General features: G+C 59.0%; 2 protein-coding genes across 4 annotated transcripts; both read left to right on the top strand.

Annotated features, from left to right (window-relative positions):
• Positions 1-720: 720 nt before the first annotated feature.
• KAT2A (lysine acetyltransferase 2A) lies at positions 721-8,719 on the top strand. Its single transcript, XM_066566772.1, has 18 exons — positions 721-948; positions 1,478-1,601; positions 2,276-2,421; positions 2,771-2,860; positions 3,077-3,258; positions 4,095-4,286; positions 4,362-4,468; positions 4,593-4,700; positions 4,787-4,923; positions 5,559-5,767; positions 5,838-5,964; positions 6,201-6,311; positions 6,401-6,544; positions 6,779-6,893; positions 6,974-7,010; positions 7,149-7,212; positions 7,418-7,502; positions 7,709-8,719. The coding sequence occupies exons 1-18, from the start codon at positions 721-723 to the stop codon at positions 7,900-7,902; spliced, it is 2,400 nt and encodes a 799-aa protein (XP_066422869.1). The 3' UTR covers positions 7,903-8,719.
• A 458-nt stretch (positions 8,720-9,177) lies between these two features.
• On the top strand, positions 9,178-13,848 carry DHX58 (DExH-box helicase 58). 3 transcript variants are annotated; one of them, XM_066566880.1, is made up of 13 exons: positions 9,178-9,359; positions 9,437-9,638; positions 9,719-9,909; positions 10,104-10,220; positions 10,424-10,550; positions 10,630-10,812; positions 10,887-11,143; positions 11,251-11,400; positions 11,622-11,783; positions 12,569-12,759; positions 12,999-13,095; positions 13,320-13,544; positions 13,625-13,848. In XM_066566880.1, the coding sequence occupies exons 1-12, from the start codon at positions 9,192-9,194 to the stop codon at positions 13,497-13,499; spliced, it is 2,025 nt and encodes a 674-aa protein (XP_066422977.1). In that variant the 5' UTR covers positions 9,178-9,191; the 3' UTR covers positions 13,500-13,544; positions 13,625-13,848. The 3 variants fall into 3 exon arrangements, with proteins under 3 accessions (XP_066422977.1, XP_066422978.1, XP_066422976.1); XM_066566881.1 differs by having other exon boundaries at positions 9,719-9,834; positions 13,320-13,848; XM_066566879.1 differs by having other exon boundaries at positions 13,320-13,848.
• Positions 13,849-14,865: the final 1,017 nt, after the last annotated feature.

Genomic DNA, 14,865 nt, shown 5'->3' with positions numbered 1-14,865 from the left:
TGGCAAAGGAGGATGTGCGAGGGTCTCCAGGCCATGAGCAGCACCGAGAATCCCCGGCAGGTCCTGAGCATCCCCCTGGGCAGCATTGGGACCGGTGATTCCCATCTTCGGGATGCTGCTGGAACAATCCCGTGCCTGCCCCGCCGGCAGTGCTGGCACATTCCAGGTTGTTCCCGCAGCTCCGCCCACCAGCCCGCCGCTAATCCGCTTCCCCCGCGGGGAAAGGGGCGCGGTCTCTCATAAACGGCCCTGCTGGCGGAGCCGGTTCGCCGGTACCGGGCAGGAGGCGCGGCCACGCTCCGCACCAGCCGCCCAAGCCGGCTGCGAGCAGGCGGAGGGCGGGTCACACACCGCGTTTGGAGAACAGGGCGTGGCCACGCTCCATATTTGCGGGAGGCAGCGGAGCGCTACCGGCTACCGGAGTGGTGCGAGCGCTCCGCCGGGCACCGACGGCTCGGCATCGTCCCGTGAGGGGCTGTCGCGGTGGGTCGTCATGACCGGGCCTCCATCCTCTCTGGGCGGTTCACGCCACCCACAGTGCCGAGTGGGAGCTCTGCTCCCGTTTGGGGCAGCGGGTGACGCGAACCGGCCCCGGGAGCGCCGTCCCGGGAGCAGCGGCGCCGCCTCCCCCGCGGCCGCCGCCGCGAACTACAACTCCCGGCGTTCCCTGCGCTGCCGGCGCGCAGGCGCAGTGCGCGCGGGGCGCACGCCGGGCCCGGCATGGCGGAGCCGGAGGCCGCGCAGCCCGGGCGGCCCCCGCCGGGCCCGGCCACAGCAACGGCGGCCACAGCGGGGGCGAGCGGGGGAACGGCTGGAGGAGCGGGATCCAGCGACCCGGCACGGCCCGGGCTGAGCCAGCAGCAGCGGGCGAGCCAGCGCAAGGCGCAGGTGCGGGGGTTCCCCCGCGGGAAGAAGCTGGAGAAGCTGGGGGTGTTCTCGGCTTGTAAGGTGGGGACGGCGGCACCGGGAGGGCACGGAGGGCAGGAGGGGGGGTTCGAGGCTGTGCACGAGTGAGGGATGCAAGGACGGGCATGGTGGGGGTGCAGGGGATGCGGGAGTGGGGGTTCAGTGCTGTGCATGGGTGGGGGATGAAGGATGAGGATGCTGACCCGAGTGGGGGATGCAGGAGGGGGTGGCAAGGACGGGTATGGGTGTGGAAGGGGAATTTAGGGATGCAGGAGGGTGAGTGGAAGGAATAAATGGACAAAAGATGCGGGATTGGGATGTACATGGGGTGCAGGACGGGGGTGCTGGGCAGGGGGTGCTGGAAGAGGGTGCTGAGTTACCCAAGGGAGGTGTAGGGATGTCACTGAGCAGGGGCTGCCGAGTCCTGGGGCTGCACGGGGGAGTATTGGGGTGGTGGGGGCTGAGAAAAGCTGGGCAGGGTGAAAAGGGGTAGATGGGAGCTAGGGAAATCTTTGGCCACAGAAGGTGGCAGCCACTGCAACAACCACTGCTGTCCCTCTCCTCTTCCCAGGCCAACGATGCCTGCAAGTGCAATGGCTGGAAGAACCCCAACCCCCCCACAGCCCCTCGAATGGACCTGCAGCAGCCAGTGACCAACCTGAGCGAACCCTGCCGGAGCTGTGGCCATGCTCTGGGTAACTCCTGTGGCACCCCCTGGGCAGGGCCAGGGGTGCTGATCCCTTGTTCTCACTGTGGTGCTGATCCCTCCTTCTCACTGTGGTGAAATAGGAGCTTCTTTGAGCCAGGTCTCATAAGCTTTTGGAGGTCTTTTTCACACCCAAGATAGCTCAGCTACCTTAGAAGGCATAAAATCAGCAGGATGGCTTCTGTTGCAGTGTTGGAAACAAAAAGGTTTTAATAAAAGGCAAAATAACAAAACTCTTTACAGAGAAAAACTAAGTGCAAAAAGCTCTCCTGCCCTTAGTAAAACACTTCACAAAAGCAATTAGTTTCTTTGTTCTCTTCTTTTTCTAGTAAATTGCCCAAGCAAAATTTTTGGCTCCTGTCCAATTAGCTCTCCTTAAATTTGATATAGAGTCCCCCAAATCCTATAAGGTGTCTTTTCACTTGATTGAAGAGAAGCACTTCTAAGCTTATTTCCTTTTTAAGAAGACAAAAGATAGTTTTGTCACTCCATCAACAAGAAGTACATTCCTATACTGTGGTGCTGATCCCTTGGCTTTCTCTTTGTGGTGCTGATCCCTTGGCTTTCTCTTTGTGGTGCTGATCCCTTGGTTTTCTCTTTGTGGTGCTGATCCCTTGGCTTTCTCTTTGTGGTGCTGATCCCTTGGCTTTCTCCCTGGCACAGCTGACCACGTGTCCCACCTGGAGAACGTCTCAGAGGAGGAGATCAACCGTCTGCTGGGCATGGTGGTGGATGTGGAGAACCTCTTCATGTCAGTGCACAAGGAGGAGGACACAGACACCAAGCAGGTGTATTTCTACCTGTTCAAGGTGAGTCTGGGGCTGGGCAGGTCACAGTGCCCCACTCCTGGGGGGACTTGTGCAGAGTTTCTGGTCATTGTGGGGGTTGCTGTCCCGCTGTTTGTGCTCTGTTGGAGCTGGTGCTGAAGCTGTGAACCATCCCACAGCCCAGAGACTTGGAATGCTGACTCTCTAATGGAGTGACTGCTCTCCTGGCCTGGAATTCCCATGGGGGGCAGTTCTATGGGATGAATAGGTGTGCTCCAAGGGCAGCACCGGTGCCTTCCTGGCTGTAGAAATTGGAGCAGCCCCATGGCAGCATTCAGCCACCTCCACCATTCCTGGAATATCCAGTTCATGTCTCTTGGTGTCTTTGTAGCTGCTGCGGAAGTGCATCCTGCAGATGAGCCAGCCTGTGGTCGAGGGGTCCCTGGGGAGCCCTCCCTTTGAGAAACCAAACATTGAGCAGGTGAGGCTGCTGTCAGGCTGGTGCACTGCCCTGATGGCTTGTCCTGCGTTCTGCTGCTCTTGCACGGTCCCCTCACCCTCTGGGAGGCAGCATGGAAGAGCCCAGAGCAGTTCCTGGCACCCTCCCACTGTGCCCTCCTCTTCCCAGAGAGTCCTGAATTTCGTGCAGTACAAATTCAGCTCCTGGCACCCTCCCACTGTGCCCTCCTCTCCCCAGGGAGTCCTGAATTTCGTGCAGTACAAATTCAGCCACTTGCCACCCAAGGAGCGCCAGACCATGTATGAGCTCTCCAAGATGTTCCTGCTGTGCCTCAACTACTGGAAGCTGGAGACGCCGTCCCAGTTCCGTCAGCGCTCCCAGAATGACGACGTGGCCACCTACAAGGTCAACTACACCAGGTGAGGAGGGCAGGGGGCCTCTGAGCCAGCCACCCTGGGCTCTCCCAGGCTGTCAGTCACTAGGAGAGCAGGCACCTAATGGTGCCAATGCTTCTAAATGTCAGCAGTGCCCTCATCCAGCCTGCTCCCAGCAATATTGTCCCAGGAGGGGTATGGTTGCTCTGGGGTCTCTGGTTCTCTCTAGCTGGTCAAAGTGACCCCGAGATGTGTTAAAAAGTCTCTTTTCCCAGCCTGGCAGTCAAAGAAGGAGTCAGAACTCTTCATTTCTCGGTCTCAAGGTTGATTATTGTATCTTATCTATAAAATTCTTTCTCCTGACCTGCCGAGGTCCACTCAGCAAGACAGTCAGAGGCACTCTGCCTGTCCTTGGGGCAGTGTTATCTTTTTCTACTAAAAACTACGAGTACAATATTTACAATTACTTTCCAATACCTATCACCTATGTTAGACAGTGAGCTTCTACTCTAAACCAATCCAAAAGTGCCAACATCACAGCAGAAGATGGAGGCCAAGAAGAAGAAGGAGAAAGGCTGGACATGCCCAGATTCCTCCATCTTGCCCCCTGAACCCCCATTCTAAAAACCCCAAAATCTATTTTTCACCCTGTGATCAATTCACTATCATTCTACTTAAACTTTCGTGGCCTGTAAATCCTCATAGAAGGTTGGTAATTGTTTTTACCAAGGGTTAAATCAGAGCCACAGGGGTCTTGGGCTCTGTGCCAAGGTCTCTGAGCCCCCTGGGCAGGGGCTCGAGTCCTCCAGGGCAGCCAGAGGAATTTCCTGGGTTCCAACATGGTTCCAGCCCTGTCTCCAGAGCCCCTTTGTGTCCCACAGGTGGCTGTGCTACTGCCATGTGCCACAGAGCTGTGACAGCCTGCCCCGCTATGAGACCACGCATGTGTTTGGGCGCAGCCTCCTCAAGTCCATCTTCACGGTGACGCGCCGGCAGCTGCTGGAGAAATTCCGTGTGGAGAAGGACAAGCTGGTGCCAGAGAAGCGGACACTGATCCTCACCCACTTCCCCAAGTAGGTGCCCGGTGTGGAGATGGCTGCTGGAGGGCACTCCTCCTTTGGCATGCTGATGTGCCACTCCCCTGCCAGGTTCCTCTCCATGCTGGAGGAGGAGATCTACGGTGAGAACTCTCCGATCTGGGAGGCTGATTTCACAGTGCCAGCTGCAGAGGGTGCCCAGCTGGTGTCTCGCCCAGGTAGTTCAGGATAATTCAAGGTTTTCCCCTCCCTCTATTTGGGGGCTGAGGGATAAAGGGTCAAAGTGTGGCTGAGCATTTTCACAAGGCATTTTCAGTCATGGGCACCGTGGGTTTCTTGCAGCTGCAGTCAGCACTGTTGCTGTGCCCACCACTCCTCTCTTCAGCAAGAAGCTCAGCAGCAGCAGCTCAGCCACCAGCCTGGACACTAGCACCCCAGAGCCCCTGCCAGGTAAGGTCACCTGAGCCCACTCCAGAAAGCTGGAACTGTCCATGGTCCTTCCCAGCACTGCATGTGCTGCTCTGCTCCCATGCCAGGAGAGAAGAGGAAGCTCCCTGAGAGCCTGACCCTGGAGGATGCCAAGCGGATCCGTGTCATGGGAGACATCCCCATGGAGCTGGTGAACGAGGTCATGCTGACCATCACGGACCCTGCTGCCATGCTGGGCCCCGAGGTATGGCCTGGGGATGTTGGGGTGCCTCCATGGCCTACAGTGTAGCAGGCACAGGGCCTGCCAGGGCCCCATGGAGGGCAGAGGCCTAAAGATAGGAAATGCCAGGTCACAGTGAATGGCTGGAAGCCCTTTCTTCTGCCTTTTGGACCCCAGCTTATCTCTCTGTAACCCCATAGGTCACTTCTCCTTAACCCCTGCTATTGGCCAATTTCTGATCCCCCTATACCCTATATAATGGGCTGGTTAAGCCCAGTTCTGGAGAAGAGCTGTCACTGAACTCTTCGCAGACATCACTGCAGAATGCCAGAATGGCCTTCTCCTCTCTTGCCCTGAGTCTGCCTGCCTGTGGCACCTTGCAGGCTAAGAGCTGGAATCACAAAGAGCTGATAATCACTATAAGAGCTGATATCCCTTAAGCTTGCTAAGGTTGCCAGCAGCTGAGAGCTGCTTGGGTTTTGGGCAGTCTGTCCCTGTAAGAGGACTGAGCTATCCGGCCCGTGCAGCCTGCTCAGGGGCAAACCTGCACCCTCCAGGAGGCTGAATTACTACAGAGCTGCTTCCCCGGCGTGCCAGGGTGGGGTGGGCTCCCCCAAAGAGGGTGTGCAGTGCCAGTGACCCCCACTCTGTGCCCCCAGACCAGCCTGCTGTCGGCCAACGCGGCGCGGGACGAGACGGCGCGGCTGGAGGAGCGGCGCGGCATCATCGAGTTCCACGTCATCGGCAACTCCCTCTCCCAGAAATCCAACAAGAAGATCCTGATGTGGCTGGTGGGGCTGCAGAATGTCTTCTCCCACCAGCTGCCCCGCATGCCCAAGGAGTACATCACTCGCCTCGTCTTTGACCCGTGCGTGGCTGGGGGGTGCATGGGGGCCGGTGTGGGGGGCTCCCCTCACCCTCGGCCGTGCTGCCCGCAGGAAGCACAAGACCCTGGCACTGATCAAGGATGGACGAGTGATTGGGGGCATCTGCTTCCGTATGTTCCCTACCCAAGGCTTCACGGAGATTGTCTTCTGTGCTGTCACCTCCAATGAGCAAGTGAAGGTGAGAGAAGGGAGGTGGGCACACAGGTGTCCCCCCCCCAAAGTTTGGTGTGGGCAGGATGGTCTCTTTGTAGCCCCTTGGGCAGCCAAACCTGCTCAGCACTGGACAGCCCCAAGCTGTGGTAGTTGCTCCTCTCCTGGTCATCTTCCAGCTGCCCTTTCCATGGGTGGGAGGGGGTTGTTTATCCCAGCTGGGGCTGCCTGAGGGGGATCTCTGTCTCATGGTACTTCCCCAAGGGCTATGGGACACACCTGATGAACCACCTGAAGGAGTACCACATCAAGCACAACATCCTCTACTTCCTCACCTATGCAGACGAGTACGCCATTGGCTACTTCAAAAAGCAGGTGGGCTCCTTCCCCTGGGAGCTGCTCCCAGCTCTGCTGCTCACCTACCCCCTTCCACCTACCCCTTCCCACCTGCCCCTCTCCCCAAGGGCTTCTCCAAGGACATCAAGGTCCCCAAGAGCCGCTACCTGGGATACATCAAGGACTACGAGGGGGCGACCCTGATGGAGTGTGAGCTGAACCCCCGCATCCCCTACACTGAGCTTTCTCACATCATCAAGAAGCAGAAGGAGGTATGGCCCAGGGGTGGGCACAAGGGTAGGTGACTGCCAGCCACCTCCTGAAGGCAGAGGAGAGGTGTGGGACTGTGCTGACCCTGAGTGCAGACTTGCAGGGCAGCGAGGGGGCAGTGGTGGCATTGATATTGACTGGGGTTGTCTCTGGCCCTGCACGGTGGGTTTGTGGGGCCCTTGGAGCATCCTGCAGCCCCCACTCACCTGCTCCCTTCCAACCCCTGTTCCATGCAGATCATCAAGAAGCTGATTGAGAGGAAACAGGCTCAGATCCGCAAGGTCTACCCAGGCCTGACCTGCTTCAAGGAGGGTGTGAGGCAAATCCCCATCGAGAGCGTTCCTGGCATCCGTGAGTCCTGGCAGGGGGGGCTCTGTCCTTCCTCCCCATGGCTGCAGAGCAGACATGGTGACACTGACACTTTATTCCAGGAGAAACAGGATGGAAACCACTGGGGAAGGAGAAGGGGTGAGTGCTGCGTGGGGTGCTGCTGCTGCCCTTCTGCAGCAGCAGGGCTGGGGGCTCAGCTCGGGCTGTGCCTCAGTCTTGGTGTTTTCCTGGCCCTGGAGTGGAGAGAGGCTGATGGGCACTGGCTTTGTCCTGCAGGAAGGAGCTGAAGGACCCAGACCAGCTCTACAACATGCTGAAGAACCTCCTGGCCCAGATCAAGGTGTGGGCAGGAAAGGACCCTCAACTCTGGGGTGCCTGTCTCCCTGACAGCCCTCAGAGCTGCCTCCCTTGGGATGGGCTGTACAGGGCTTTGCCCTTGGGGACTGCTGGGGTGACCCAGGTGTGGGGAGGAGCAGGACCCCTGCGTGCTGGAGCAGACAAGGGTTGTGTGTTCATTGCTCCAACTGCCCCCCACTTCTCCCCAGACCCACCCCAGTGCGTGGCCTTTCATGGAGCCAGTGAAGAAGTCAGAGGCACCAGACTACTATGAAATCATCCGCTTCCCCATTGGTAGGTTGGTGTGTCCAGCACCCCAGGACAGGATTGCAGCAGAGGGGGCTGAGAACCCCACAATAATCGTGGGGTCTGTGCTGGGGACTCAGGTTTGGGGCGGTGGGAGCCTCGGGATAGTCCAGAATGAGAGGGATGAGTTAAGACCCGTGGCTGATGTCCAGCTCAGTGTCTGGGGGAGGGATCCTGATCTGTACCACCTGCAGACCTGAAGACCATGACGGAGAGGCTGAAGAACCGCTACTATGTGACCAAGAAGCTGTTCATCGCAGACCTGCAGCGCATCATCACCAACTGCCGCGAGTACAACCCGCCCGACAGCGACTACTGCAAGTGTGCCAACACCCTCGAGAAGTTCTTCTACTTCAAGCTCAAGGAGGGGGGGCTCATCGACAAGTAGAGGGGGCTGGTCTGGATCTGCTGTGGCCACCGGCCTTCCTGTGGGAGGGGCAGGGCTCCTGTGGGATCCAGCCCCACCCTTTGTGTTGGTAGGAGCTGCTGGAGGGATTGGTGCTGCTGAGCAGCCTGGGGAGCTGGGCTTTCCTTCTTGGGGAGCCACAGGGGCTGGGGGGCTGGTGCTTTTATCCCTGAGGTGCTCTGGCTGCCTCTCCTAGGGAATGGGGGTGAGGCTGGCGCTGCCTCATCAGGATCTGCCCAGGACAGGGACAGCACTGAGCTCCCGCCTCTGCCTGGGGAGGGGGAGCCCCCTGAGCCCTGTGCATCCCCTTTACCTGGGATCGTGCCTTCTGCCCTGACTCCCTGTGACAGGGCAGGGGCACACAAGTGCTTTGGTCTCTGCTCCGTCCACACGCAGGCAGCCCCTGCCCCTCACACTGAATGTAGGCGGGCTCAGCCCTGCTCTGCCCGCGGTGCTGCTCCTGGGCCGGGGTCCTGCTGGGCAGGGGGCTCTGCCCTGCTCACCCAGCTCCTGCTGCCTCTGTCAGCCCTTCCCTCCCCTGCCGGGGCAGGTCTGCCTTCCCTGCCTGTCCCTCCTCCCTGCCAGCGGGGCAGTGGGGGCTGCCAGCCCCAGTCCTGCCCCTCTGAGTGCCAGGGAGCGTGGCTGCCCGGTGCTGTGCTGGCCTCTGCTCCCTGCTCTGCTCCTTGTCCCCTCCTTGCTCCCCACCCCTTTCCTTGCCCTCCACTCCCCCATTTCACTTGACTGGTGTTTTCGTTGGTTTGTTTGTTTGTTTGTTTTTTTTAATAAATGTCCTTGTGCAGCCCCAGATCCATCCTTGGGGCTCACCCCAGCATGGTGGGCGGGGGGGGGGGGGGGGCAACCTGGGATATTTTGGAGGGTGTTGGGGAGGGGAAGAGACACAGCTCGGGATGGGGAGAGTGTGAAGATCCCTGTGGATGGGCTGGGGCCCACTGGGCAGAATTGGGGTGCAGAGTTTAGTTGGGGTGTAGGTGGAGGCACAGGGGCGATCTGGGTGCGGGGAGGTTCTGTGGGAGCTCCACTCGCTTTTGGTTTCGCTTCCAGTTGGGAGCCGGGGCTCCCGGGAGATCCCCGAGCCGGTCGGCTCGGCTCGGCTTGGCTCGGCTCGGTTTTCCCCAGCTCGGCCAGCGTGGCCCCCCCTTGCTGTTCCTTCCCCGTGCCCCGCCCGCCGCTCTCAGCGCCGCCTCCAGTTTCGTTTCCCGGCGGCTGCGGCGGCTCCGGGACGCGGAGAGCGGGGAGTGGAACTGCGGGGAATGGAGCTCCGGGGGTACCAGCGGGAGGCGGCGGCCCCGGCCCTGAGCGGCCGCAACAGCATCGTCTGGCTGCCCACGGGGGCCGGGAAAACGCGCGTGGCCGTGCACGTCTGCCGGCAGCACCTGGAGAGCCGCAGGGACGGCAAGGTGGCCGTGCTTGTCAACAAGGTGCTGCCCTGCCCCGGGATCGCGACAGCCACCGCTGGCGGTCCTGGCCAGTGCTGAGTGTGGTCCTGTGGGCGCAGGTGCACCTGGTGGACCAGCACACCGAGAAGGAGTTCCACGTGCTGCAGGACACCTTCAAGGTGGCGTCCATCAGTGGGGACACCAGCCACAAAACCTTCTTCGCCGACCTGGTGAAGAAGAGCGACGTTGTCATCTGCACAGCGCAGATCCTGCAGAACGCCCTGGTGAGCACGGAGGAGGACGTGCACGTGGAGCTGACAGGTGGGCACCAGACTACAAATACTGCTGGCCCCACAGCTGTGGCTGAGCCCCAACCGTCTCACCTTGCTCCCTTCCCCCAGATTTCTCATTGCTGGTGATAGATGAGTGCCACCACACCCACAAGGACGCTGTCTACAACAAGATCATGCTGAGATACCTCCAGCGCAAGCTCCGTGGGGAGCAGGACCTGCCACAGGTCCTGGGGCTGACGGCATCCCCTGGCACTGGGGGGGCAACATCCTTTGAGGGGGCCGTAGAGCACATCCTGCAGGTGCGTCCTGTGCCCCCTGTGCTGTTTCAGCACGGCTTCCCCTGGCGTTCAGCAGGGTGTTCCTTGGCATGGGGGTTGATGCCCAGGTGTGTGGGTGCTGGGAGCTTGGAGGAGTCATCCCCAAACTCACCGGGTGAGTAGCATTGTCCTGGGCAGCTGGGCTCAGGGTGGAAGCAGGGTCTTTTCCTTCTCAGATCTGTGCCAACCTGGACACTGAGAAGATCACTTTGGTGCCGGACGAGTTGCAGCACCTGCAGAGCCACGTTCCCCAACCCAAGAAGCAGTATGACCTGTGCCAGGAGAGATCACAGGTGAGGGATGGCTGCTCAGAGGCATGGGGCTGCTCACTGGGTGGAAGATGAGACCCCCCCCAAGCCCTGCTGTGTGAGGCACCTTCATCTGAAAGTGTGAAAAATCATTTGACCCAGAGCTTTGGTGCTGGGGGATCCCACAACTGTCTGGGCCATGCAAGCAGCCACAATTCCCATGTCCCTGAGCCTCTCTCTGCTGCCAGGACCCCTTTGGCGATCAGCTGAAGAAGGTGATGGTGCAGATCCAGCAGTTCATGGAGAAGCCGGATTTCCCACGGGACTTTGGCACGCAGGTTTACGAGCAGCGCATTGTGGAGCTGGAGAAGAGAGGTGAGGCTGTGCCAGGGAGGGTGTGGCAGGGCTGGGCCATGGGGACAGGCTGTGACTGCCGTGTCCCCTGCCCTGGCAGCTACCGAGATGTTTTGTCGCAAGACGCGGGTGTGCGCCCTGCACCTGCGCAAGTACAATGACGCTCTGCTGATCAACGACACCGTGAGGATGGTGGACGCCTTCCAGTGCCTCCAGCAGTTCTACAGCTCTGAGAGGGATGAGAAGGACCCCACCGAACAGTTCCTCAGCACCACATTTGAGGGTAACTGAGGGGCCTGGAGGGGGGTGATGCTGGCTGCATTTGGGGTGTCCCTGACACTCCTGTCACCTGTGCAGAGAACAGGGCCAGCCTGCAGGCGCTTGCTGGGGATCACCGCTATGAGAACCCCAGGCTGGCCAAGCTGGAGGGGATCCTGCGTGAGCACTTTCAGCCCCTGGGCACTTCTCGTGGCATTGTGTTCACCAAGACAAGGCAGAGTGCCCACAGCCTGCTGAGCTGGCTGCAGAGCACGGCCACGCTCCGTGGGCAGCACATCAGGGCCGCCGTCCTCACCGGCGCCGGCTACAGCAACCAGACCAGGCACATGACGCAGGTGAGTGCAGGGAGGGTGGGCAGGAGCTGCACCGACCCCGCTTTGCAGATTTTGGGGGTCTCAGAGCCCTACACAGCTGCTGAAGCATCGCCCCTCTGTCTACCCAGAATGAGCAGCAGGATGTGATCAAGCAGTTCCGTCAGGGAGCCCTCAACCTGCTCTTCTCCACCAGTGTGGCTGAGGAGGGCCTGGACATCCCCGAGTGCAACATCGTGGTCCGCTATGGGCTGATGACCAACGAGATTGCCATGATGCAGGTGCTGCCCAGGCTCCCTCTGGCTCTGCCAGGATCCCCCAAAGGCGCAGGGGTGGGACATGGTGGCTCTTGCATTCCCTGCAGGCAGCTCATTGGGGATGAGCCCATCTCCTTGGCAAGGCGCAGAGGAGGGTGGAGGTGGCTCCGTCCTCACAGGGTGGCACAGAAGGGTTGGCTGTGTCCCTCATCTGTTGACTGCAACATTTGAACCTTGCCCTGCAGGCCCGGGGCCGTGCCCGTGCTGAGAACAGCGTCTACTCTGTCCTTGCCAAAGCCAACACCAGAGAGGTGACCCGAGAGCTGCTCAATGAGGAGCTGGTGGAGCTCATGAAGAGGGCGATTCAGGCAGTGCAAGCCATGCCTGAGCAGGAGTACTTCCAAAAGGTGGGTGCTGGGTGCTGCCGTGGGTCTGGCAGGGCCAGGCAGCTCTTGCTGCTTGCTCTGTCTCAGAGAAGCAGAGATGCAGATTCCCCAGATCCTGGGGTGGGGTTGTGTGAGGGGCCTCACCAGCGTGTGCCCATCCTGCCCTGCCCTCCTGGTCTGTGCTGATAATGCCTCCCTCGGTATCCGTGGATCTTGCTGTGTCTCCCATCTGTCCTTTGCTGACCCCTGTCCCCCGCTGTGGGAATCCACAAAATCAGAGGGTTTTGGGAAAGCTGCAAAAGGCAGGCCTCAGAGACAGCAGAACTGTGATTAGAGCTAAGCAGCAGCCATGAGATTGGTCTGCAGAAAAATTATTTAGAAAGTAGAAAAGCAAAGACAAATAGAAAAATGGTCTGTGTATTAACACTTGTCTAGAATAACTCTCTAAGCTACAGAAAAGTTTATCTAGCAAGATATTAGGAAGTTTGAAGCTTAATAATGGAGCTCTGTGCATTGTGTTTTAAGGCCTACAAGCAGGTATTGTATTTGAAATAGGCAAGCATTGTTTTAACCAAAGGTACGTGTGCTTATAGTGGTTGGATAGAACTACTGTCAATGTGCTTTTGCTTTGTGTGATTGGTCAAAAAATTTATGAAGTAAGTTGTAACATTAAGTTCTGTGTCTGCTGCCTGGGATGTGAGCTGCTGGCATCTTCCTTCCCATTGTCATAACCATGTAATGAGACTGATGCTGGAAAATCAAACAGCTCAAAGCACATTCCGGTGATACCCCCCTGTCCCCCCCAGATCCAGGAGCTGCAGAGGGTGGCTGTGGCCAGCTGGCTGCTGAAGCAGTCCAGGATCAGCGAGCGGAGGCAGCTGCACCAGGCGTCTGCTGTTCAGCTGTACTGCATCAACTGCAGCAGGCCCGTGTGCCGGGGCAGCGACATCCGCACCGTGGAGGGCATGCACCACGTCAATGTCAACCCCAAATTCGGGTAGGGGGCTCAGGGGCAGGCAGAGGGGTAAGGGGAGTTATTGGAATATTACCAATATAGCCATCAGGACGTGCCTGAGCTAGTCTGGCCCTTGCTGCTGTGCCAAATAGCAGCACTGTGGTGTTTCACCCCAGAGACACTTTTGGCCGGCTGGATGTGTGGTGTTTCACCCCAGAGACACTTTTGGCCGGCTGGGTGTGTAGTGTTTCACCCCAACCCTGATGGCCCCTTCCTTCCAGGTCATATTACAGAGTTTCCTCTGGGAAAATACAGTTCCCGAGGACTTTCAAGGACTGGGAGCCTGGCTGCCGCATTTCCTGCAACAACTGCAGCCAGGTGAGCACCACAATTCCCCAGTGTCTGCAGCCCAGGCACAGCTGGAGGGACAGGAAGGGCTGAGCCTTGTGAGCTGTGCCACGTGTGTGCTGTGGGACACGGACACAGGCTGTCTCCTGTGGAGGGACACGCCTTGGGAGCAAGGAACTGTCCCCTCCCTGTGGCCCTGCAGCCTGGGGATGCCGTGTGTGCCTCGGGTGACTGTCCCCTCCCTGCCCACACAGGACTGGGGCATGGAGATGCTGTACCGCCAGGTGAAGCTGCCTGTCCTCTGCATCAAAAACTTCGTGGTGGAGACACCAGCAGAGAAGAGGAGGTACAAGAAGTGGGGGGCTGTGACATTCCCCATCGAGGCCTTTGACTACGTGGAGTACTGCTCTGGCACCTACGGCCTGTCCTTGTAGCACGGGCTCTGTTCGGAAGAGGACCATTCACAGGGTGCTTTCAAGGTACTGCATGAAAAGGGGAGGCTTCCTCAACCCTTGGACAGAGAGCCATGGCTCACTCCTCTTTTCCTTGCTGATCTGAGCCTCAGCAGCCTGTCCCACCTGGAGCCCATGGTTGCTGAAGGAGCTTTGCTGCACCCATGTAGAAAGGATGAGATGCTGGCACTGAAAACCACCCAAACCTTGCTCCCCGTGCTGCTGCCTTCTCCTCCACAACCCTGCCAGGAGAACCATCATTTCTGTGGGTCCAGGACACTCTGATTTATGAACTTGATGGCTTCCCATTAAAACACACATGCTAGACTGAGGGGGAAGAGTGGCTGCATCACTCGTGGCAAGAGCTGGTTGGGTACAGGAGGCTTTGAGGGGGGAAAATTGCCCCAGAGCCACAACCCACTGTATCCTGTGCCAGCAGAACAGGGGTCTCCAGGGGACAGAGGCTGTGAGGCTGCCCCAGCCCTACCCCAGCCACAGACAGTGCCCTGAGCGACCCATCTCACCCACCCACCCGAGACTGACCCTTCCCAAGGTGCAGAACGAGCCTGAACCCCTCTGGGGCAGCCCCAGGGGTCCCAGGGGGCTCCCCGTGTCCCCTCGGTCTCACCTGGGAGCGGCCTGGGGAGCGTCCGAGCTGCGGGGGAGCCGCGGGGCTGTGGCAGGAACTGGGACCGGGATCGGGTGCAGGAATGGGCGTACGGGGGATTGGGTACCGAGGGATTGGGTACCGGGGGATTCATTCAGTTCTGAGGGATTCAGTACTGAGGGATTGTGTACTGGGGGATTCATTCAGTACTGAGGGATTCGGTACCGAGGGATTGGGTACCGGGGGATTCATTCAGTACTGAGGGATTCGGTACTGAGAGATTGGGTACCGGGGCATTCATTCGGTACCGAGGGATTGGGTACCGGGGGATTCATTCGGTACCGAGGGATTGGGTACCGGGGGATTCATTCAGTACTGAGGGATTCGGTACCGAGGGATTGGGTACCGGGGGATTCATTCAGTACTGAGGGATTCGGTACTGAGAGATTGGGTACCGGGGGATTCATTCGGTACCGAGGGATTGGGTACCGGGGGATTCATTCAGTACTGAGGGATTCGGTACCGAGGGATTGGGTACCGGGGGATTCATTCGGTACCGAGGGATTGGGTTCCAAGGGATTCATTCGGTACCGAGGGATTGGGTACCAAGGGATTCATTCAGTGCCAGGAGATTCATTCGGTACTGAGAGATTCGGTACCGGCGGATCCGGTTCCGAGGGATTCGGTACCTGGGGATTCGGTACCGAGGGATTCATTCGGTACCGAGGGATTCATTCAGTA

Source organism: Molothrus aeneus, chromosome 28, assembly GCF_037042795.1.
Source record: "Molothrus aeneus isolate 106 chromosome 28, BPBGC_Maene_1.0, whole genome shotgun sequence".
In the NCBI taxonomy this organism is placed as follows: domain Eukaryota; kingdom Metazoa; phylum Chordata; class Aves; order Passeriformes; family Icteridae; genus Molothrus; species Molothrus aeneus.
This window is presented reverse-complemented; position numbering and strand designations above follow the sequence as displayed.

What these genes read in the sequence shown, in the direction of transcription:
- DHX58 (XM_066566880.1), top strand. Translation starts at nt 9,192, where the DNA reads ATGGAGCTCCGGGGGTACCAGCGGGAGGCGGCGGCCCCGGCCCTGAGC. An exon ending in CCGTAGAGCACATCCTGCAG is followed by an intron (nt 9,910 to 10,103) that starts GTGCGTCCTGTG and finishes TTTCCTTCTCAG; the next exon opens with ATCTGTGCCAACCTGGACAC. An exon ending in AATGTCAACCCCAAATTCGG is followed by an intron (nt 12,760 to 12,998) that starts GTAGGGGGCTCA and finishes CCTTCCTTCCAG; the next exon opens with GTCATATTACAGAGTTTCCT.
- KAT2A (XM_066566772.1), top strand. Translation starts at nt 721, where the DNA reads ATGGCGGAGCCGGAGGCCGCGCAGCCCGGGCGGCCCCCGCCGGGCCCG. An exon ending in GGGTGTTCTCGGCTTGTAAG is followed by an intron (nt 949 to 1,477) that starts GTGGGGACGGCG and finishes TCCTCTTCCCAG; the next exon opens with GCCAACGATGCCTGCAAGTG. An exon ending in TACAAGGTCAACTACACCAG is followed by an intron (nt 3,259 to 4,094) that starts GTGAGGAGGGCA and finishes TGTGTCCCACAG; the next exon opens with GTGGCTGTGCTACTGCCATG.